Source organism: Protopterus annectens, chromosome 5.part0, assembly GCF_019279795.1.
Source record: "Protopterus annectens isolate FY-2018-M chromosome 5.part0, PAN1.0, whole genome shotgun sequence".
In the NCBI taxonomy this organism is placed as follows: Eukaryota; Metazoa; Chordata; order Ceratodontiformes; family Protopteridae; genus Protopterus; species Protopterus annectens.
The window spans coordinates 659639978-659663044 of NC_056735.1; the positions used below are offsets into that span (position 1 = coordinate 659639978).

The 23067-nt window shown below is 38.7% G+C and overlaps 1 protein-coding gene across 4 annotated transcripts in view; it reads right to left on the minus strand.

Annotated features, from left to right (window-relative positions):
• LOC122802739 (ICOS ligand-like) overlaps positions 1 to 23067 on the minus strand; it is a 764505-nt gene that overhangs the window by 88658 nt on the left and 652780 nt on the right. For all 4 annotated transcript variants that reach the window (XM_044072506.1, XM_044072504.1, XM_044072505.1 and 1 more), the window contains one exon: positions 15568 to 15861. In XM_044072506.1, the coding sequence (XP_043928441.1) occupies positions 15568 to 15861 (294 nt within the window). The remainder of the gene's footprint in view (positions 1 to 15567; positions 15862 to 23067) is intronic.

Here is a 23067-nt window from a genome sequence, read left to right on the forward strand (position 1 = left end):
GGAGGGGAAAAAGCCTAATGACTTGGCTAATATTCATGAGCATGAAAGTCTAGTTATGTAAGTAAGTGTACCATAACAGTAGATGTTTGAATAAACACTACTGCAGTAGCCTTAGCTATATGCCAAGGATATAACAGCCGACCAGCTTTCAAAGCTTCAGGGCACCTTCTATGCATCCAAACAGTCAGGCAGCTCAAGCTGAGCTAACTAAAAGACAAGCTTGGGTGTGAATCCCTTCAGAGCTTTCCTGCCAAGAGACAGAAGGCTGAACCCTGAAAGGAAAATGCTAGGAACAACAAAAAATAAATGTCCTCACCCTGGCATAAAAAGCACAACAAAAAAACAAGGGGAAGTAGCAGTAGTGATCATTCAGGCATCTACTGTTATGGTAAGATAACTCACACAACTGTTCTATATTCATCATATTGATCACTGCTGCAGTAGCCATAGCTATATGGGTAGATGTATCCTAAGCAACTACATTTGGAAGGTGGAAGAAGAAGAGTCTAGAAGCCCGTGGAAAATGGTCTTAGCAAAACCTGATATGGGCCTAGAGGAGGAATCAAGCTTATAGTGCTTTGTAAATGTATGTACAAAGAACCAAGTAGCAACTTCTAGAATACTTCTAGAATCTTCCCTTTCCAAAAAGCCATAGATGAAGCCAAGGCTCTAGCAGGGTGAGTCTTGGTCCTGCCTAGAATGGTTTTGCTATTGTGAGTAAAGCAAAAGGTAACAATCTTAGACAACCATTTGGAAATGGTCCGTTTTGACACAGGATGTCCCTTCTTTCCTTCACATGAAATAAACAATTAATCTGAAGATCTGAAAATTTTAGTTTTGTCAAGATAGTACCTTTGATTGCTTTTATATAAATGTAAATTTGCCTATGTCACAAGTGATAACTCAGTAAAGGTGTTAAAAAAGAGAGAGTATCTGAGTTGGTTGTGGGCATCCAAGGTATGGATTATCCTTTCTCCCTTATTTTTAGGTTCAGGAAAGAAAATGGGAAGATGGATAGTTTGGCTTAAAGCAAACTCAGATCCCACATTTGGCAAATAGAAGGATTAGTTCTCAAAGAAACCCTGTCCTTGTGGAATACGAGATGGGGTTGACTCACTATAAGAGCTTACAACTCAGATACCCTCTTGCTGTTTTCCATGTTAAGAACCTCAAGTCAGCCAGGCTAGCTGGTTCAAATGGAGCACATATTAGCTTTTCTAACACAAAATTAACATCTCAAGGAGGGGCTCACGGTTTTCTTGGAGGCCACTTATGCAAAACCCCTTTCAAAAATATTTGGCCATGAGACTGCATTGAAAGAGGAGGATCCATGGGCAGACATGCTGAAATGGCCAATAAATTAACCCTGATAGAGGAATAAGAAAGGCTATAGGATAATAAGTCACACAAATATTGTAAAACCAGAGAACAATTAACCCTGAATGGATTCTGGTAATGTTGGCACCAAATAGAAAACCTTTTTCCATTTATTAATATATGACTTTCTAGTAGCAGGCTTTCTTGCCTCCATTAGTACCTACTGCACATCCTCAGTAAACAGCTGCCTAAAAGGAATTAAGACTCTATCATCCAAGCAGTCATTTGAAGTTGATTGATGCTGGGGGTGTATCAAACATCCTGCTCTTGTGTGAGTAGATCCAATCTGTGAGGAAGATTTGGTTAATTGTTCCTGGTCATTTCCAAAAGAAGGGAGAACCACAGTTGTCATATCTAGAAGTGAATCACCACAATGATCTTTGGGATTTCTTCTGAATCTTCATAAGTACCTTGGATATTATTGGAAAGGGTGGAAAAGTATGAGGAAAACATTCCTCTCCAAGGAAAAGAAAAGGAATCTGTCTTCCAGACTTTCTTGCATAGAGTCTTGGACCAGAATCTTGCTAGTTGATTGTTCAGAGAGGATGCAAAGAGGTCTACTTGAGAAACTCCCTTCAGATAGATCAAATCTTAGAAGACCCTATGATCTAGTTTCCACATATGAGGTCCTGCTCAGCTTGTTTGCCACACAGTTTTGCTCTGACAGAATGTAGGAAGCCTGTAGAATGAGATTGTGCTGTGACACTATATCCCAAGATAAAATGACTAGCCTACAAAGGGGGTATGACCTGCTTTCCCCTTATTTGTTGCTGTACCACATGTCCTGGGAACCAAAAATGGTTCAGAGAGCTGAGTGCCTTCATCAGGACAACAATCTGCTTTTTTTAACACCTTTATTGAATTATCTCTTACTGGTTCATGGGTTCATAGGAGATTACTAGGCTAATGGCTTAATGGCCCTTACAAGCCTAGCCATTATAACCTTATTTTACACAATATATGGCCCCTAAGGGTAAAGAGGATGGTGTGGATTTGTGCCTGCTCATTGAGTATATTACAGATTCCCCTTGTCTATAAGGGACATGGGCAATATTGCAGGTGTGAATTTGCAATTCCCTATCCATTGACCCAAAGTGTATTTGAAGAGCTTCAGGGAAGGCCCTGCTTAATGTGACTAGGAAGCCTGTTTCAAAGAATGGGCAATTTCTTAGACATATATCTGTCTCTCCAGCATGTTTTGTTTTTGAGTCGCTAAGTTTAGATCCCTAGCTCGGGTGACCTTCATGTTGTTTGACTTGCGGATATGTAGCAGCTCCATCAGGCTTGGATTTGTGAGTGCCTTGTAGGTCAGGCATAGGTCACCCCTTAATAGTTGACAGTAGACACAGTAAAGAGATAGCGCTTTTAGTTTACCTGCATACTTTATGTTGTTTAGACCCTGTATTTTTTTGTGAGGAATGTCTGAGATCACTCCAGCTGCAGTAAGTGCCTAGTCAAGTACATGCCAAATGGAGCTTTGTGTTCAAAAATTGGTCTAATGAGGGCTGAGTACAGTGGGACTATAATTTCCTTGGATCTGGATACCATGTCTTTACTTAAATGTTGTGCCACATAAAAGGACTTTCTTACTGCTGTGGACACATAGCAGTCAAAGTTCAAGCTGTGTACCTAGATCTCTCACATCTGAGCCAATTCATAGGGGTGTGCTATTGATGTTGTAATTTGCAGGGGTATTTGACTTCCCAAAGGGTACGATAATACATGTTTTTGCATTTAGTTTTAGGTTATGGTTCTGGCACCAATCATTTGTCTGACCTAGACTCTCCCGAAGGATATCTGCATCAATGGGGGATTCAGTGATTGCCCCCAGCTTGCAGTTGTCAGCAAATTTTGCCATCCAGAGGCCTTCCACATTAGCATTGACTTCAGAGAAGTATATTCTGAACAGGACTGGTCCCAATACTGAGCCCTGTGGCACTCCACTAGTAACTGGCCTCTTGCTGGATCTGGATTCACCAACTTTAACCACATATATCCTATCCACAAGCTAATTAGTTATCCATCTGGTGATGTAGAGATTTATGCCCACTTTTGTGAGTTTATTTATAATATTTGAGTAGGGAACTGTGTCAAATGCCGTGGCCAGGTTGAGGTAAGTGGTAGGTACTCTTTTACTGTCATCCATGGCCTTAGTGACTTTCTCAAAGAAATCTACCAGATTCAGTAGACATGTCCTGCCCTTGGCAAAGCCAAATTGGGTCAGGTCCAGTGTTTGGAGGTTTTCTTTGTTATTATTTATCAGGTCTATGATTATTCTTTCCATGGCCTTACATATAAGACTAGTCAAATTTATGGGTCTGTAATTTCCCAGGTCATTAGACGGTCCCCCTTTATGCTGAGGCATGACTGTTGCTGTTCTCCACTCTGTCAGGACAAAGCCAGTCTGTTAAATAAAGGATAGGTTACAGAGATAGTTTATTTATTTTATTTATTTGACAAATGTATACAAGAACTGATTAAAAAAAATAGCCTTTATACTCACACCTCAGGATAAAGGCAAGAAATGTAGAGAACAGACAGCAACAAAACAAAGAATCAACATAAAGGAAAATAACTGAAATATATTACATTTGCATTATGGCACAAACATTAAGCCAACAAATCTACCTTTAAGTAAACGTAATAGTCTACTTTTCCTCCAACCCTCACTTCCCCCTCACCCTTCATCCATCTTTCTTATGCCTCTTGGAAGGCTATATGGATTGCCTCTCTATCTCCCATTCAAGAAGCCCATTCTGTAGGTCCATAGCCCTCTCCATGAAGTAGTACTTCTACATTTCCAAATAGTATTTGGCTCATGCAGTCTTTTACCCAAGCCACTTCCTCTTCCAGTGTCCTTTCTGGTCAACATAAACCAGTTTAGCATTTCCCTGAAAGGATCTTAAATACTCATATATCATGTTCCCCATCTCTTGTTTTGACTGATGAAAGGAGCTCTACCTCCCTTGGTTTGTGGATATATCATTTCTTCTCCATCCCATGCAACATTCTGGTAGGTTTCCTTAAGATTCCTTCCAGAAGTCTAATATCTCATTCTTCCTTGTATGGCTTCCAGAACTGCATAATGTACTCAAGGTGTGGCTTGCCCAGGCCCAGGAAGAGCGACAGAGAGTGGAACCCTCATTGCTTTTAGGGTCTATCCTCCTTAGGATATAAGCCAGAATGTATTTGCTGCTATTACTTCTGCCCACTCATCCTGACTTAATGATCCATTCCATTCCAGCTGTAAGCAACTCTCATAGTGCTTTTTATGTATTATTTATTTATTTATTTAATTATTTGTCAACATTTGATTACCAGGAAAGTCTGACTGGGTAGAAGCCCATTTTCAAAGGAGGCCTGGGGAGAAAAGCTCCAAATTATTATAAAACATTTTAGGAACAATACTTTTATAGTCTTAAAAAACAAAACAAAGACATCTGCAGTTTAAATATTTATAACAAATTAGTCATAGTATAAAAAACATTGATTAAGAATCAGTACAAGTTATATGGCAATCACTTAATATTTACAGACATTTTAGATAGATTACAGAGAAATTAAAGGTAAGTTAGTCTAATTAAAAGAGGAATTGCAATATGAAGTGAGGGAAAAACAAGTCAGGGAAATAATTTGATAGAAGTAAGGAAGTAAGTGAAGAAGGGAGAGTAAGGAGGTATAAGGAATGAAAAGGTACTTGTTCACATTTAGGGATTTAGTTTATTCTGATATTGAGCAAGAACAGTCCTTTTTCCTATTCTGTTACCTTTGGAGCCACTCCTGCAGGCACTTCACACCATCTCTGCCAGGGGATATGCCAGCACACTGGCCTTATTCCTGACCACTATGGGAAACAGCCCATCTGTGTCCCATGCCTTAACCTCACTTAGCTGAGCTTCTTCCCTCTGTAAACCCTTTCTTAATATCCTGATAACTGTCCACTGGTTCCCACACTCCATCCTATCTCCCTCATGGCGTAGTATCATTCCCTTGTTTACCGTCATGACGACTGAACCAAAATTTTCATTTGGTATTTCTTTTTTTCTCCATATTCTCTGATTTAACCTCCCATTTAAGCATGACTATGCCTGTCCCTCCCTTTCTCATTTTTGTTTTATACCTTAAAGCCTTCTGTTGTCTTCATGATCCTAATGTCAACTTCCTTTTACCTTGTGCCTTTGATACTTTCTTGATTTGATGCCCTCCTGTCTGCTTTTTTTTACCATGCTGCCTTTGTCTCTCTCTCTCTCTTTCCCCCCTTGTTCACCTTTTGTATAGCCTGCCTTTTGATTTACGGTAAGATTAATATTTCCATGTGGCTGCATTGGCCTTCTCATTTTTGCCTTTTTCATAAACGTTTGTTCATAGGTTAATAGATTCATAGGTTCATAGATTTGTATTAGGCCAACTGCCCTTGCAGGCCATTTAAAGCCTAGCCAATTACCCCATGTGAGAATCAAACCCTACACCTTGTGTCTGCAAGGCAAACACCTTAATCATTATGCTTTATAGTTATGAGTAATCTATAACTCACCCACTCCCATAAGCTGTATACTCCATCAATTTACCTCCTATGTCAACTTTAACCCTCTACTCCAACTCATCATTATGTATGCCACTAAAATCCTAACTGTATTCATCTTTTTCTTACAGCATAGTGCATTAGCCCACTAGGCCGCTCAGTTCTTTTGCCTCTTCTAAACTACACATTTTATCACTGTTTTTTTTTAAACATCTTTATTGAATTATCACTTGTGACATATACAAATTTACATTTATACAGAAGTAATCAAATTGTATTAAATTAACATTAACAATCACTGTTTGCTAATAAGACCTTCATCTGGACATTCCTTACCTCCTTTTCCTTCCCCCTTGGTTAAGGCAATTTTCAGAATTTTGCCTTTCTGGTACAGTTCTATACCAGCTGACTGAAGATTTCCTGGTCCAAGACCTCAGCCAGCTCCCACTCCTTTACCCTGGAGCTTAGAATCTCCCAGTCTTCTGCTGGAAGATGCAAAGACCCACTACACATATAAACATCTTCATCTTACTACACCTTTTATTCTATTTCAGAGTCTCTTATCATCCTTCTTTGATGTGTTTGGAGGAACCAGCATGCCTCCTCTTCCTCTATCTTTACCTCCAGATTATTTACACTAGTATCTGACCTTGCTTGCTGCCTTGCACCTTTCGTGGTGCCATACTCCTTCTCTCAGACTTCACATCTGATGTTATTCTTTCAGTAGATCAGCAGTCTACTTCCATCACTCACTTCTCTTTCCTTCATGACAGCCCTTATCCAAGCACTCTCATTACTGCTACCAGTAATGTCCAACCTCCAACCCTGTATTACTGCTTGCAGATCCCCTTTCTTCCTACTCGGACTCTTTGCAGTGAGTAATGTTTGTTTGTTCTTCTATAGTCAGTGTCTGCCTTTCCTTCTGTCTACTGCCTGAGTGCCTACTCCACTCTTCTGCTCCCATGCCAGAACTCTTATATGTTAATTTAAATGCTCACTGAGATACATTTTTTCAGTTCATACTGACATACAGCTGGCCTTTCTCTGGCAGGTCTTCTCCCATTCTCCTAACTGTCTCAAACCCTTCTCCCTTTTTAGTTACTGCAGTTAACAGACTACCTTAATCCTCTTATTCCTCAACATGTTAGGATAAAGGGATTTCTGAGCATGCTACCTACAACTCCCTATCTAGTCATCTCTGCACCACTTCTCTAGTGCCCTGCTTTCTACCATCTTTGCTGATTAATATGACATGGGGCCTACATCCACCATAACATGTACCCACCCTTCCCCTTGGTGACTATCCTCATCAACTCTTTCTTTGTTTTTCTAAGGCTTAATTTCAGGAGTGCATTCACTGTAAACTGAATCTGAAGTATGAAAGGAAAATATTACCTCTTATATGGGATTCAAACCCAAGACATTCAGTATTCCATACTAGCATTTCTGCTGCCAAACTAACAAGAGACTCCGGACATGTGTGTTCAATTTTCCTGTAAACATTTCTGTGTGTGTGTGTGTGTGTGTGTGTGTGTGTGTGTGTGTGTGTGTGTGTGTGTGTGTGTGTGTGTGTGTGTGTGTGTGTGTGTGTGCTAATAATTTAACCTTAATCACCATGCTAGGGGTTTCTTAGCTGAAAGGAAAACGTTCTCAAGGGAGAACTCAACACCAGCCTGTCCAGAGGCTCTCTTTAGTCCAAGAGTAGTGACACCTGCACGGAATGCTGGAGGTCTTGGGTATGAATCCCAAACTAGAGCTATTATTTTCCTTTTGTTCTTCTGATTGTAACAATGCCTAAGCAGTAGACTTTCTCTGCATGTGTGTGTGACTTTGTGTTTGTGTGTCCTTCTAGGTGTGTGTATATGTGTGTGTGAAGAAGGGTTTGATTTTCCTGTAACATCATCTCTCTTGTCTCTCTCACCAATGTTCTTAATCTTAGGTAATATATACTTTTTGAGTCACTAGAATTGCCTTTTTCTCTTTCAGTTTCTGTCCATACCCTTTCTCTCCTATCTCCAGCCTTTCTAATCCAGTTCTATTACCCAGCCTTCTTCACTGTTTGTCTCCCTCTTTATGCTGCACTAGATACCTTTTCCATTCCCTTATGTGTTCTTCTTACATGCTCTGTTAACTAACCTGTCCTTTTTGCTAACTACCACTCTCATGTTGCTGTCTTTCTCTGCCTACTTCCCTCCTACTCAGCTCATGATGTTGGTTGTTACATGTCCACCTTTGACTCTGTCTCCTTTTCATCACCCATCACTACCGTCTTCACCTGCTATTCCACCTCAGGTTCCTTATCCTTGCCCTCTTTTTTGCGGCTACATTTGCTATTTTATTCTGTTACCATATTCCAGGCCAGACTTATTGCTGCCTGCCTTCCTATCCTCTGCATTTTTCCACCCATCCTGTTTACTTATTGCCTGTTGCTGCTTCCTCTTCAGTTCCACCCTTCTCTTTTTAGATTGTCTCCCCTATTCACTGCTATTTCTAGCTTCAATATTTATTCTTGAAGCTCCAACATCCTCTTTTCTATCCAAAATTCTAAAGGTCCATGAGTCAGCCAGATGCCCCATGTCCTTTCTCATATCCAGCCTTTGATATGATCATTTATCCAGTCCTTTCTACCTCTAGTGTTTATTCTTCAGTAATACATCTCAACTGAAGGTGAAATTGTGGAGTAATCTATACACAGCTCCTTTACTTCTAGTGTTATCTGGCCTGATAACTAAGCAACGTAATCTCAGATGTTATTCACCCACACCAGGTGAATTTTCTCACAGGCACATCTGTCAAAGATGGTGTTTATACCTTCTTGATCCTGACATAATCATCATTCATGCGTAGCTTGGTACATTCACACTGTCTGCTCATTTTAGTAAAGCTTTCAACTCCAGTTAATGGCATTACGTTTCCAGGAACATTGATGCTTAAAATTTTGGCTTCAGATTTAACTATTGAATCCTTACTCTATTTAAACCATCCAGCTCAGGTCTTTTTTAAAAATCTAGTTTCAATAACCTTTCAACTGAGAGGAGTAAGGGAGAGGTGTCTATACCAATTTCTGTCCCTCTTCATTCATTCCAAACACTGAACACTGAAGAGTTTGCTTCTGTAACCCCAGATTTGGAACAAAAATAAAATGGACTTTTTAGGTTTAGTTTAATAACAGAAATATAAATACTGTAGTCTTAAAATATAGTATATACATATAATAAGCACACATCATAGCCTAATAATTCTGCCAAAATGATTCAATGATCCCAACACACACTCTTTACAACAGTCAAAGAGATGGCTTTTTACATGAATATTACCAGATTGTGAAAAGCAAATCAGAATAACTATATTCTTTGCAGTCAGAAATGGAAGAACTCTATAGTCAGCATAAGACAGGAACAGCTAACTTTGTTACCAGAGGTGATAGCAGTGGTGACAAACTGGCACTGAAAAAAGTGAACAGAGTTACTGTGAAAAGTGGACTTGTAGAAGAAATGGGCAATAAAGGACTGTTATATTTTAAATGTTTTGCTCTTTCTTCTGTTTTTATTTCCTAGCATTATTATTAAAAATACGCAAAATCAACTGCTAGCAAAAAACTGGGAACTAAGTGTTTAAATCCAGGGCTGAGTCCAGAGGCCAAAGGGAGGAGGTTTGATCAATGGGTAATTGAGAGTTTTTTTTTAACTCACACAAGAAAATGACATTTACAGAAGGGCGACTTAAAGTTAAATTATGTTGCACCTGAAAACTAGAATGGTGAAACCTAACACTGACAGTTAAGGAAAGCTGTGACCTATGTGAGTTTTAGCAGGGGATAAGAGATGAGAGACTAGTGAGTATAAAGACAGCGAGTAATGGTAGTGCTTCTCTGAAGGATAAACAATGGGAACTGTAAGAAAGAAGATATTTTGTCAAGGTCTTGAACTTAGGAAAAAAAAAAAAAACTAAAGGCAATAGCACTGATAAGTGTTCAAAATGAGGCTTCAGACAAATTAATTATTTTGTGTTTAGCCCTCACTTGACAAGACGATTAGTGCCACAGTTTGAAAAGGCATTTTTGATGGATATATGTTCAGAAATAAATAAGGTTAAATGCTGTGTTAGTTTATTGACAAGTGTCTGCTTCATCACACACTGACATATATGCTTATACATAAATTATTGTATGTACGATTCTTCCTGATGTCCCCCTCTCCTGCTTTTTTGTTATTATGAGAGCTCTACACTCACACTGTACCATTTACTGTGGTAAGATGTTATAACTCAGCTAGAAATGTGAGTGGACTATTGAATGTAAATACTTAGTCTTATTTTTTTAACAAAATGTTCAATAAGGCAAGGGGAAATAATATGAGTAAGGGTTGTGGGGTGATTTAAATGGGAATGGATGATAGCAGAACATGGATAATTTAAGATGAAAAATAAAAAAAATAATAAGGGGGAGGGAGAAAAAAGATGCAGTAAAAGTCAAAATCATAAAACAATGTACTATGAAAGGGTAAATTTAATAAACATCAACAGGGAGAAGGTAGTCATTTTGACAGAAAGCAAAGGTGCATTACTGTCATACGACTTACAAAGAAATGGTAAGGGGTCTGCAGAAAAGGAGCGCAAGCAGATCTGACCTCAGAAATAATGCATGACAGTATATAGTTATGTGATGGATGAGTTTTATAGGGTGTGTAGGGATCTTAACAACTTCTTGGTTAGAAGACTGAAGCTGGACAGAAAAGCATCAGGCAGATAAAGTAATTTGTTATTGGGAGAAGATGGCTGTAGGATAAAAAGAGAGAGGGGTGGGTACAAAATAAGGAAAAGGGAAGCTTAGTGAGAGGAAACTTGGTACCTGGTCATCTGGTTAATAGACACAGTGAATAGCAGAAAGAAAAGTGATATAAATAAGAACCAAGAAAGAAAGAACAGGCCAAGAAGGGGAAGAAACAAGAGAGTAGGTGCACCTGCACATAAGGGTGAAAAGATGTGGGATTGAAGGAGTGGGAGCACTCAGACTAGTGTCTTGGAACCTCAAATAGTTTAATCAAGTCATTCAAAAAGGATAAGATATTTGTCCACCTCAAATTAAAATGGGAAATAATAGCATCGCAATAGACACATTTGGTAAAGAAGAGCACAATTTGAAGAGGACAGGGTTAAAATGGGGACTGCTGCATCAGCTCTGAAAGAAAGGAAAAGGGGGGATAGCACTACTACTTCAATTAACTAGTAAGCTGCAGGTATGGAAGCAACTAATACATGGAACAGGATGCTCTGTGGAGTTAAGGGGATGCATGCTTAAGAGCAAGTTCACTATTGTGTCATAATATATACCACTTAAGGTAAGCACTAGCTATATAAGAAATATTTTGGCACAGACAATAGCCTTTCAGAAGGGGATTGCACTTATCATTGCAGACTGGAATTTAACTACATGGAAAAGGGACATGGATGGAGGAACCAGAACAAAGAATGTGAGAGCAGATGGAACATTTCTTGATAAATATATGAGGTCATTCAGTTTAATGGATGTATGGCTATCCTAGGGAAAAGCAGATACAGCTCAGGGTTTTTTCTATTACCTAAGTACAAGACACGCTCTAAGTTTAATGTGTGTGTGTGTGTGTGTGTGTGTGTGTGTGTGTGTGTGTGTGTGTGTGTGTGTATGTATATCTATCTATTTATATTGGTGACCTATCTGGGATTGTTGCAGGAGGTAAGAACTGGTGCTAGGATCTTTTTTTAATATATATATATATATATATATATATATATATATATATATATATATATGTATATATATACCGTACAGATGAGAATTTTGATAGGGAGAGCATCCCTCTCAGCTGTCCAAATTTTTCACAGAATGTCCAGATTTTTGCTTCATATTTTTGGTCTTTTCCTCAAAAAATGTGTGGTTTTCTGGCAAGTCTCTGACGACTGAAACAATGACAGACATTTGAGTTTCAGAGTTTATATCTTTCAGAAAATGCATGCCTATATAATATCTGTTATTCTAGCAAAGTTTGAATGTATAAAAGCAATATTTAAAATCTGTCCCTATTTTTGTGCCTTTGTCCTGCCATTATCTTTGGCTTTCTGCAGATTTCTTGAGCTAAGAGATTCAGAAGTATGAGGCAGAGAGAAACAGCTCTTGGGACACTAGACATTCCTGTGTTGTTTATTAAAATATAAGAAAATGGAATGGACAATAGAAATGTTAACACAACAATTGCAAGAAGTACATGACAATACATAAAGGAAATGGAATAACTAAAATGGTGAAATAAGAGAGAGGGTATTTAGATGGGCCATGGCGAGGCAGAATGAAACAAAGGTGGGTTTTAACAATATAAAAGAAAAGATAGAGATCTTGCAGGGTAAAACTGGGTAAAGCATGAGGAAGAGGAGTCTAAGGGAGCTCATGCCAGATCCGGGGGTAAATGTATGACAAGCTTATTGCTAAAAGAGCAGGAATCAGGCAGCTGCATTTTAGGAATTTTCTATGTTCCTTGAGGGCACTGGCAGTTAGGCTATATCAGCATAATGTGGACAGGAAAGTGTTTAAAAGGTGAAGTCACAGGTGGGAGAATTCAGGAACAAAGGGAACACTGGAAGAGTTTAGTAGACTTTGAAACCATATATTCCTAGGAGAGGGAAACACACCAGCCAAGTGGTTGAATGAGTTAGAACTCCTAAGGTTACCAGAAAATTAAATGAAATTATGAAATTACTGAGACCAATAACAAAAGAGGAAAGTAGTGGGGAATTTTATAAAATGATGCAAAGAAAATTGGTGGGTTTTGATGATATTTCAGTAGAAGTATGAAATCATGGGAAAAGAAGATTCTTTCTCAATGGCTATATTACCAAAGAGACTATCAAATATAATTCCAAAACTGATACATGGTGATGAATGTGAGGGTGATGGAATCCGGATAATATCATTGGGGCAATGATGATAATCTGAGATGCACAGCTGAGGGGGTTTCTGGTGATTGTGTTTAGTCGATGCTGAAAAGGCATTTCATTGGGTATTATGGCAGTACTAATTTAAATTATTGATTTGCTGGGGCTTTCCAAAAAAAAAAAAAATAATAAATAATTGTGTAGTTAAACTGTGACATGTGCATGAGAATGGCAGCTAAAGTCAAAATCTAAGTGAGACTGTCAGATCAGTTTAGGTTGTATAAAGGCAGTCGACAGGGGTTCCCCTTTCTCCAAAATTATTTCGAACCCCAGGCAAGAGATAGACAATCAAGAACTGAAGATTTTGAGTGGTGGTACATAGAGAAAGATAACATTATTTGCAGATGATATATTAATCACCTTAACAAAACCACAAAAAGATATATCAAAGGTGCTAATGGGAAATAAGTAATGTATAGGGGCGTTAAAGAAAAAAAAAACGATCGAAGTTTATGTGGTCAAGGCAGCATAAAGTGTCAAGGTGTGGTTTGTAGGGTTGATGAAAGAACCTACTGAAATCACATATAAGAGGGTTTTAATGAAGTAGGTAAATGGAGGACCTTGGAACAAAATTTGGACCATAAAGTCCAGGTTTGCAATTGTATGTGCTTCCACGGGTACCGTATATGGGAAAAGAATGTTGGTGTACCCCTACTGCAGATTACTTAGAGAAAGTGAAAAATGAGATGAGCAAATTTGTATGCGAAGGAGAAAGACCAAGAATATTTGGATTGATTCCAGTTTGATCAAGTAGGCTTCATGCGTGTCATGACTCATGGAGGGGGATCTATAACTGGCTATGACTTGAATGAGAGTCTTACCCTCAGTAACCTGCACTTGGAGTAACTCCATGGAGTTGTCCATTCTAACTAGATGGGAGGTGAATTTATCTCTAATAAAGATAGAAACACAGCCTCCTTTGGTTCTCACACATTCGTTTTGTGGTATGAAGGCTGAGGCCTTGAACCAGGTTTCTGTGACTGCACAGACATCTACATCTTCCAGTGATAGAAGTTCTTCTAGGGACTGCAGTTTTCGGTTTAAGTTCCTAGCGTTTAGCATTTAGCAGCATGACCCTTATTTTATCACGAGTGGCAAATTTCATGCCGGTAAGTTTGTTTTTCAGACCTTGCCTAAAACATTGCCTAAAACAGGCAGTATGGGGGAGGCAAGAGCCTTTGCCAGACTCAAAAGCATAGTGGTGCCAGGTGCAAACTGTCTATGGCAAAGCAGCGACGTTTGTTAACCATGGCTTTCCAAGCTGACAGAAACCTGGATCCCCACTGAATGGCATCAAAAACTAAGCCAGTTATTGAAACAAATTAGTCATTTTTTGTTTATACTGTGGCATCATTCTAGGTGAGGATAGTATTTTACTCTAGGGTAGGGACAAACCTGCCTGGGGCACATACTCAGAGAGTTCAATCATGTCTCTCTTCATATAGTCCAGTGAGGTACATCTCAGGTTGTTCACTCCAACATGGACTATGACAGAGTCATAATGGTACTTGTTGCTGAGAGACCTGAGTGTATGTGTGATGTGATGAATCCTGGCACTGGACAGGCAGCTGAACGTGACTTTGTCCTTGTCCAACCTGGTGAGTGGGACATCCATATATCTCACTATGAATCTCCAATGACAAGAAAATTTGTTTTTTTTAGTGTTACGCCTTATGGGCTTGGTAGGTGAAACACTGGTGTTACTATGTGTCATAGGTGCTGTGGGAACTGTGTTAGTTGTAGCAGTCTTATGTTTTGGAGGTGTCTGGTGTTTCAATAAGTTTTTTGAGAGAACCTCCGCATATGTAGATTTATGTGTTGGATGCATACTATGTGTATGAGTAGTGGTGGGTGAGTTGGCAACATCTTCAGTGTTACTGTTTTGAGTGTGAGAGATTCTTGGTACAGATACATCTCTTGGACTCTGTACTAGAGTGAGTTATTAGTAGAAGTTTGTCAGTGTACATAAGGCAATTGCTACACTGCCTCAAGAGACCCAAGTCAACAAGGTTGGCAAGAGAAACAAGGGTAGACCAACTGTCCATAATGCTAGGTTGAAGACTATTATCACAAAGGGGGCTTTTCAGGGCGGATCAAGGAAGATCTCAATGGATAGATGTTTTTGCCGGGGTTTTTTCGCTCATGGTTTAATAAGTTACAGCTCACTAACAGTATTTATTTGACTGGAAAAGTACTAAGAATGGGGGCTACACTAATATGCTACAGCTACATCTAAAAAAATGTTGAATACATAGATTTTGTAGAAGTTTCTCCTAGTCCTTTCTTACCCAATGCCTGTTAAAAACTAATTTTTGTAGGGTACCATACCAAGCACTTCTATTGGAGCATTAAAATTTGGCTTTTAAATAGTAGGTGCTCTAACATCCTTCTGCTTTACTTACCTTTAAATGTACAGTAGTATAATATGGTACCATTTAAGTGTTCCTGTCAATGTAACTTTAACCGTAAGCTTAGTGTGCATACTTCTAAGTGTAGTATTCGACCACTGGACCACAACTCAGAAGTTGCACTCTTGAAATTCAGTGCTACAAGCCAATTCAGAATTTGAAATTATTAGTTCTTGCTGTATAATTTTTTGCAAATTATCCTGTAAAAATGAAAAAGCAGTTACAAGCTAAGCAATAAATACTGTGAAAATGTCACATTTTTCCTGTGATTGTAGTGAAAAGAAAGACACATACAGACTTTTTTGTAGATTGCTGCTGATTTGTTCTCCTGGATCCTTTCATTCTCTATTACACAAGTAACGGATATGCTTTGATTAGTACGCACTGTTAGATTACTGACAACAGAATACAGTCCAGTAAGGTTATCCTGAATAGCGCTGTTTTCTAAGGTATGGTCTGTAAAACTTTCACTGTCACTAAATGACCAGTGAACTTTTGGTGCAGGATATCCTTCCTTAGATATGCAAGTGAACTGTGTTGTGTCATTATCAATCTGGAAGCGAGACAATACCGGATCATTGTAATGTGCTAGGAGGAAAAACAGAGAGAAAGATTACACTCGGGAGTTAGCTACACGTGCAGTTTATTTTAGATTCTGTTTCCATTTCTTGGAACAGTATAACTGTTATTATAAAAGATAATCATGTAACAATCTATTGAACCAAGTTTGTATACATATAGCATTCTTTCTAGGAGTTGTGTCACTTTCTAGGAGTCTTGACTCAGTTCTAGAACACACACGTAGCAGTAAATAAAAGGAAGCATACTCAAAGAAACAGGAAATTAGGAAATGTATCTTAAGTTTAGTGTTTTCATTCTTTATTACAATATGAAAAAATCAGAAGAAGGAGTTCTGATGAAGTTCTTGTAACAAAGAATGAAAGCACTAACCGTAAAATGCATTCTCCCTTTTCTTTGAGTACATTTTCTTTTGTCTTAGTTGTGTTTATCATGCTAAATTGGAATTATTCAGTATTTGTTTTTCATATACAGTCAATATTTTTTCTTGTGTGAGGTTATAGTTTGCTTAACTTTAAAAGGCAGGCATCACCTTCTGAAAGATCATTAACATTTCCTTTCTAATATATAGTTAAGAAATGAAAGTTGTGTACTTACCATAAAGATAGAGCTGCGTGATCAGTTACATTCTTGCTGACATCCAGGACTAGAGTTAGACATTCAGCACCAAAAAATTCTTCCAGTGTTCAAATTCTTCCCTTCTAGTCATAGTGCTATACTTATCCAGTTCTTCCTCTTTCTTTAGCTCTTGCATATCCTGTACTAAGGTAGAGTATACTGACAATATCTTCCTTCCTCAATTTCTTCTTGGCCTTGCGTTGTCTGATGCAGGAGGATGGGGTGGGCATGATGCACCTGGTCAGGCATATCTATCATTGTAGTAAGTACATAACTTTCATATCTGCCATAATCAGGACCATCCTCTATGACACTAAGAAAGAACCCTAGACAGTAAGACTGATTGATGCTAAAGGTGATGCTCAAGTCATGGAATGTCCCAGAATCATAGTAGTGACAGCTACCTGCACTCCTCTTTGCTATGTTGGGTTCGAAGACTGCAGAACTAGAACCGCCCTATGCTGCCATCTGTGTTGGTGACTCATATGCTGCTGGGGTTGGGTTTACTTTAACAGGTTGTCCAACACTTAATCACAGGGGATGCCAGAGGTTCATTCTACTACTCCAGCATCATCTCAACTGTGAGTTATGGGAGGGTGCCCTCTAATGCTAACATTCCTTACAGGGCCACTGTATCAGGAGACTATACCCTGGGCATGGAACAATCATCTTCAGCCACTTTAATATACTGCCATAAGGTATGTTCTGACTTTTTCCACTGGATCCTCCATCAGTGGACCCTATGACTGTAGAGCTAGAACATAGCTATGGCAATGATGCAACATAGATGTCATTCTTACCACAATGTGGTACATAAACACACTGTTATATGTCAAATACATACTTAGCTTATAGCCTCATATGTAGCTTGTGGTGCAGGATGTTCTTTTTGCAACCCCAGTGTAGTACATGACACAGCTGCAGATGCTTTCATACAGGTTTAGCAGTCACATCTGTGGGATTTGTCCTACAATACTGGGAGATGTACCTATTAACCTGGTGCATCTCCTACAGACATCACCAGACCGGCATCTGTACCTTATTCTTGGGAAGCAGTACCACATCAAGCAGCCTGTAATGTACCTGTACTAATATTCTGTTATGGCCACCAAAATATTGCCATCCCATACCAGTTACTTCTAAATTTGCAAATAGAAGGCTTTATCTGCTTTGCCCTACTCAAACATGCACCTGCCATGTCTGTGCAAGGTCAGTAATAGCCTCTTTAATTTCTGATTTCTGGTGCGGTGCATTTTTTAGCCATCACCTTTTCTTCTGTCTCATGCTAGAACCTGCAGACTTGTGAAAGCACATGTGCATCTGTGTGTGTCTGCATGAATGACATATGCCCCATTAAATGCCTATAACCCTTTGTGCTTCTGTGCTGACACCATTCAAGAACTGTGCCATAGTATGGCAGCAGTGGGCATATAACCAGAGTGTAAGCTGTGAGCAGTGTAATGCTGGCTCTCATATATCCTGTAAAATATTTTACACTCTATTTGCAAATGTATTACTGTTGCAAACCCCATATAAAGGACAGTTCTTCAGCTCCACCTTATTCCCCATTCTCTGTAAAGGTTTTCCTTCTTCAGCTCAGGCAAACAGGGTAACCCATCAAGGGCGATGAGGTAGGCATTTCAGGTGCTGGGTAAGTGATGTGTATTGCTGTCAGTACTGAATTATTTTAATAAAGTCTAACACATTGCCAGTTTACTGTATTTATTTATCTACTTCTTATGTTCATCCTTTTTTGTCTTTTTTTGCACCAATGTTTAGTTTTTCTCCATTTGTCCTTTTTCTACAAATCAGCCATGTTGCAAGCTGTGGAGCAATGGCAGCCAACACCACACTCTACACCAGCCAGCATACCTACCACTAATCCCCAGTAGGCCCTAGACCTGTCCCTCTGTACTGTGTTGAAGGTCTGTCTGTTGAAGGCTTTTGCATCATCTGGATTTTAGAGTGGACAGAGTAAGCAACTGGATATTGTTGTGTTTAACATATGTAGCATTTTTGGGTCTATATTATGTGATCGAAGAATATCTTCTTCGAACACATAATAATCCACATGTGTACAGCGAATGCTGTAAACCCCGAATGGCCATGTTCTCAAATTTTTTCCTCAGGAAAAAATTCAGTTGGCCATTATCGGGACTTGCCCTTTTCTTTAATTTAGTATGATCATGGAGTTGGTATATTTAGTTGGGGGGGTGGGGCACAGCCCCCTACATCAGGTTGTGGGAGGTGAAGCCCCCCCCCCACTTAATTAGTGTTTTAAAGTTTGTTTTTTATTTTATGGCCAAGTGAATATTTTTCCTGAGGAAAAAATTCGAAGACGTGGCCATTCATGGTTTACAGCATTTGCTGTATATGTGTCGATTATTATGTGTTTAAAGAAGAAATTCTTCAATCACATAATATAGACCAGCATTTTTTGTTCTGTAAACCTTTATTATATGTACTGAATCATTTCTGACAGCTAAACACCACAATCACAAGACTGACCTATCCACTAACGGTAGCTTTAAAAAGAACTAAGAATGTGGAAATCAGGGTGGATTTTGTCTATCTAGCAATATCCCTGTGTATATTGCAAATACTATAAATTTGCGAGTATTTAAAACAAATTTGAATTCTCAACAGTGTTAATTGGTATTAAGAGGTAATTTACTAGAATGTGAAAGTGAATATCTGGCTGTGGGGTCTTATTAATGAAAATTGCCTGCTTATCATATTTTTATACTGAGACATCTCAGTCAGTGTGGTACAAGCTCTGAATGATTTTGATTCATACAATGAAAGTTTTTTGGGTTGAGCTTCATTCCAGTTTGACATTTGGCAGTAGAGCTTTCTAAGGTATGTCTACTCTGATTTAATTTACTCATTGCTAAGTATATTTTATACAAAGTTAGATAAACTTGCAAGTATTCTATATTGTTTACTTGATGCTTGTTCAAGTGTATGCTCAAGTGTGTATGGGTGTGTTGTGTTTTTTATGTATATGTCTTCTTTATGTATAGGTAATGTATAGTGGTTGTGCAAGGCACTTTTGTGGCAGTCACTGAAAAGAAAAACTCAGTTCCTGTAGGGAAAAATGAATGTTTCTCTAAAATGCACTGTACTTCTTGTCTCATTCATAGGTAAGTACCAGGCTAACTGCCCTTGTGGGCTGTTTTAAGCCTAGCTAATTTCCCTCAAATGTGAAAATCAAAACCTGTACCCTGTATCTGTGAGGTAAGCACCTTAGCTATCATGCCAGTCCTCAACTTGAAGAGGATTATAATAACTGAGTGTGCAGGGGAGAAGAAGCCTGCATTGGGTCTTTGCCCCATGGAAAACCAGGTTTAAATTCTGGTGGGAACTGTTAGTTAAAACATTAAAATCTGGACGAAATGGAATAGTGTGTGTTTTAAGTGTGTGTGTGTGTGTGTGTGTGTGTGTGTGTGTGTGTGTGTGTGTGTATCTAGAAATACACACACATGCACACACACACACACACACACACACACACACACACACACACACACACCTGTATATCATCATTAAATATAAAAAAAATTACTATTAGCATCAGTTCATAGATAAAATTTTGTCAACAGCACAAACCTTTGACAAACTTAAGGGCTGATGCACACACAATTTCAAAACCTTACCTAATAACATTTTACTTGCTAGAATTTCCATTTGCTATTGTTACAAACCTACTGCAACACACACAATAAAACTTAACACATAAAATGCCTCATAAATGAACATCAGCCACTGCTTCAGCTGTGCACTTGCACATGAAAAAATGACTGTGCAGATGACATTTTAACAACATTTGAAGGCTTTACACAACTGTGACCAAACAGCATATACATTAAAATAGCTATAGTCAAGTACAGAAAGTTTTACTTTACTACATTTCAACTACGAGTGACTTTGACAGTTTTTGAAACCTCACAGTCCCATTTAGGAAATATGCACTAAATAAAATGCACAGTAACTATTTAAGTTCAAGGAAGAAACCAGTTATAAAAAATACAAGTTTTCTCTGTATTCCACAAGAAATGAAAATAACTGCCTTCTTAACTTTCAGCTCCAAAACCCCACTTGGCTTTCACTTCAAAAGAAAAACAATACCATTTGTTACTCTCCACCAGCTACACATGGTTCCACATAGCTTTTCTAACCATAAGTCTGTCACCAGAAAGTTCCAGGCATCAGACCTCACACAGGTCCCAGTTTGTAGGTACAAAGGTTCATGGAAGTTGCATGTCAGTTGAATCAAAAGACCATGTTTACCTTGCCAGCAACAGCCCTTATGCTGTAGCCTACTTCTCAGGAAGACCAGAGTAGGTCAGTCCATGGGCACATTTATGCGTACTCATCCATTCATCTAGGCTAGATCTGAGGGATGCTAGGGTACCACATTGTCTAACTTGCAGGAGAAGTCTGTTCCAGAGATGAGGTAGGTGTAAGGTAATAAATGTGTCCCTCCATCAAGTTTTATTTATCTGTTGGTTGATATTTAGGTGTGTATTTGATTTGCTGAGATGCAGGAGATGGAGTGGTTATTGGCTTGGAATACGAGGCATAGCTCTCCCTGTAATAACTGCAAGCACACAGTAAAGGCATAGTTTTTCGAGCCATTCCTGGTAGCTCAGTGTCTTTAGACCAGCCATCTTCTTCATTAGGAACCTTTGGAGCCTTTCCAGTTGTTCAATACGTCTAGATCGAGACATCCCAAAAGGGTAAATATACTGTATAAAAGGTCTAATAAGGAGAGTGTACATGAGTATGATAAATTCTGTTGATCTGAATAACATGCTTTTATATATTACTTGTGTTAGACAATGTAACTACATGATGTTCAAACGAGAAGGAACTACTGACCCAGACTGACCCAGATTCCCAGATCCCAAACTACATTGCCAGCTTGGAGAGAAGTATTAGCTACGCTGTAGTGTGACAGAAAAAGCCGTTTCTGAAATGCAACAATACAACACTTCTTCGCGTTTAATTTTAGCTTTTTTTCAGTATGCCACTGATTTACACGTTCTTGTTGTAATGAGATATCAGTGGAGAATGTGATAATAATGCCTAGTTGGCAGTCATCTGTGAACATAGCTAAACAAAGGTCAAGAATTCCAGTTTGAATCAGATGGTGAAAATGAGAGATCTTAGTACGAAGCCCTGGGTAACAACACTAGTTACCTTCATTCTTACAGAGAAGGTGCATACTGCTCTGGCAATGTGGGTAGTGTCTTTTAGCCAATGTGCTATGAACCTCACTATACAAGATCAACATTAGTAAACTGGCCCATCTACCTGGTCAACAAATAGAAAATAAATAAACGATGCCAGCATGGGGAAATGCTTTGGACAGATCCATCTAAGCTGTGCCATGACTTCTGCTTACAACATGAGTGACTTTTTTCAAGAGCTCTCTTTTCCAAAGCCAAACTAGTTTGGTTCTAGCCTAATAAGGATTTTGATATCATAGTTAATGAAGTCCATTGTGATGTGTTATATGGCTTTGCAAATCAGACAAGTCAGGCCAATAGCTCTATAGATGTAGTATCTTTGGTAGGTTCACCCTTTATGCATGTCATCACCACTTCAGTTTGCCATATTTTGGGGACATACCCTGTAAGTAGTCTTATATTAAACAGATTAAGGAGGGATTCAACAAGGGCATATTTAAAGCTATTTGTAAGATATCTAAGTAAATTATGCAGCCACATGAAAGTAGTATTTTTGGTCTTAGAAGGAACCTTCAGTACATGCTCTTTTGTGACATCTGCAGGTGTAACAGATATGGGAATTGGTGGAGAAGGAATAATTATGTTTGGGGCGGTTTGCACTAATTTGTTTGCTAGTATGTTTGCAAGGTCGGTTGACTCAGAGTATGTGGTGCCATAATAGATTGGTCCTGAACACTGTTGGGTGTTGCTTGTTCGTTTTCTGATATAACTACAAAATTACTTAAATATTTTGCCTCAGATAGACCTAATACTATATTTTATCTTCTTGTTGATATATCTGATGTGCTGTCTGACTTGAGGAGTTTTAGACCTAATATATGATTTAAGAATGTTTTTCTTTTGTTATAGAGTTTGTTTCTATAATAGTGGAACACCAAGTGGTCCATTCTTAAACTTCTCATTATATTTTTTCTAGTAGGGATGGTTTGGTCTATATATTCATTTATATGGGCATATAACCCATAGATACAGACAGCAGCTGTCTTATAGTTGGGGATAGTGTTCTTGCATGTGAAATGAAACCATTTGTCATAAAAGTTAACACAGTTTGTCCATCTGACATCACTGAATGCAGAATTGTTGGCTCCAAGTGTTTTAGTGATTTTTTTAATGGAGAAGGTTACAAATTTGTGGTCAGACAACCAGGAATGGAACAATTAGGGGGTGGTACATATGGAGGCTATTTTCTTTAGAACAAGGCAGATAATATTTTGACCTCTTTACTGGCCCACACTGACTATCTTCTCCAGGGAGTGTTTGCTCATTACATCTAAATATCTCCAGGCATGCCCAGCCTTTGGGTTATATTTGTGCCAGTTAACTGAAGAGTAGTTAAAATCATACT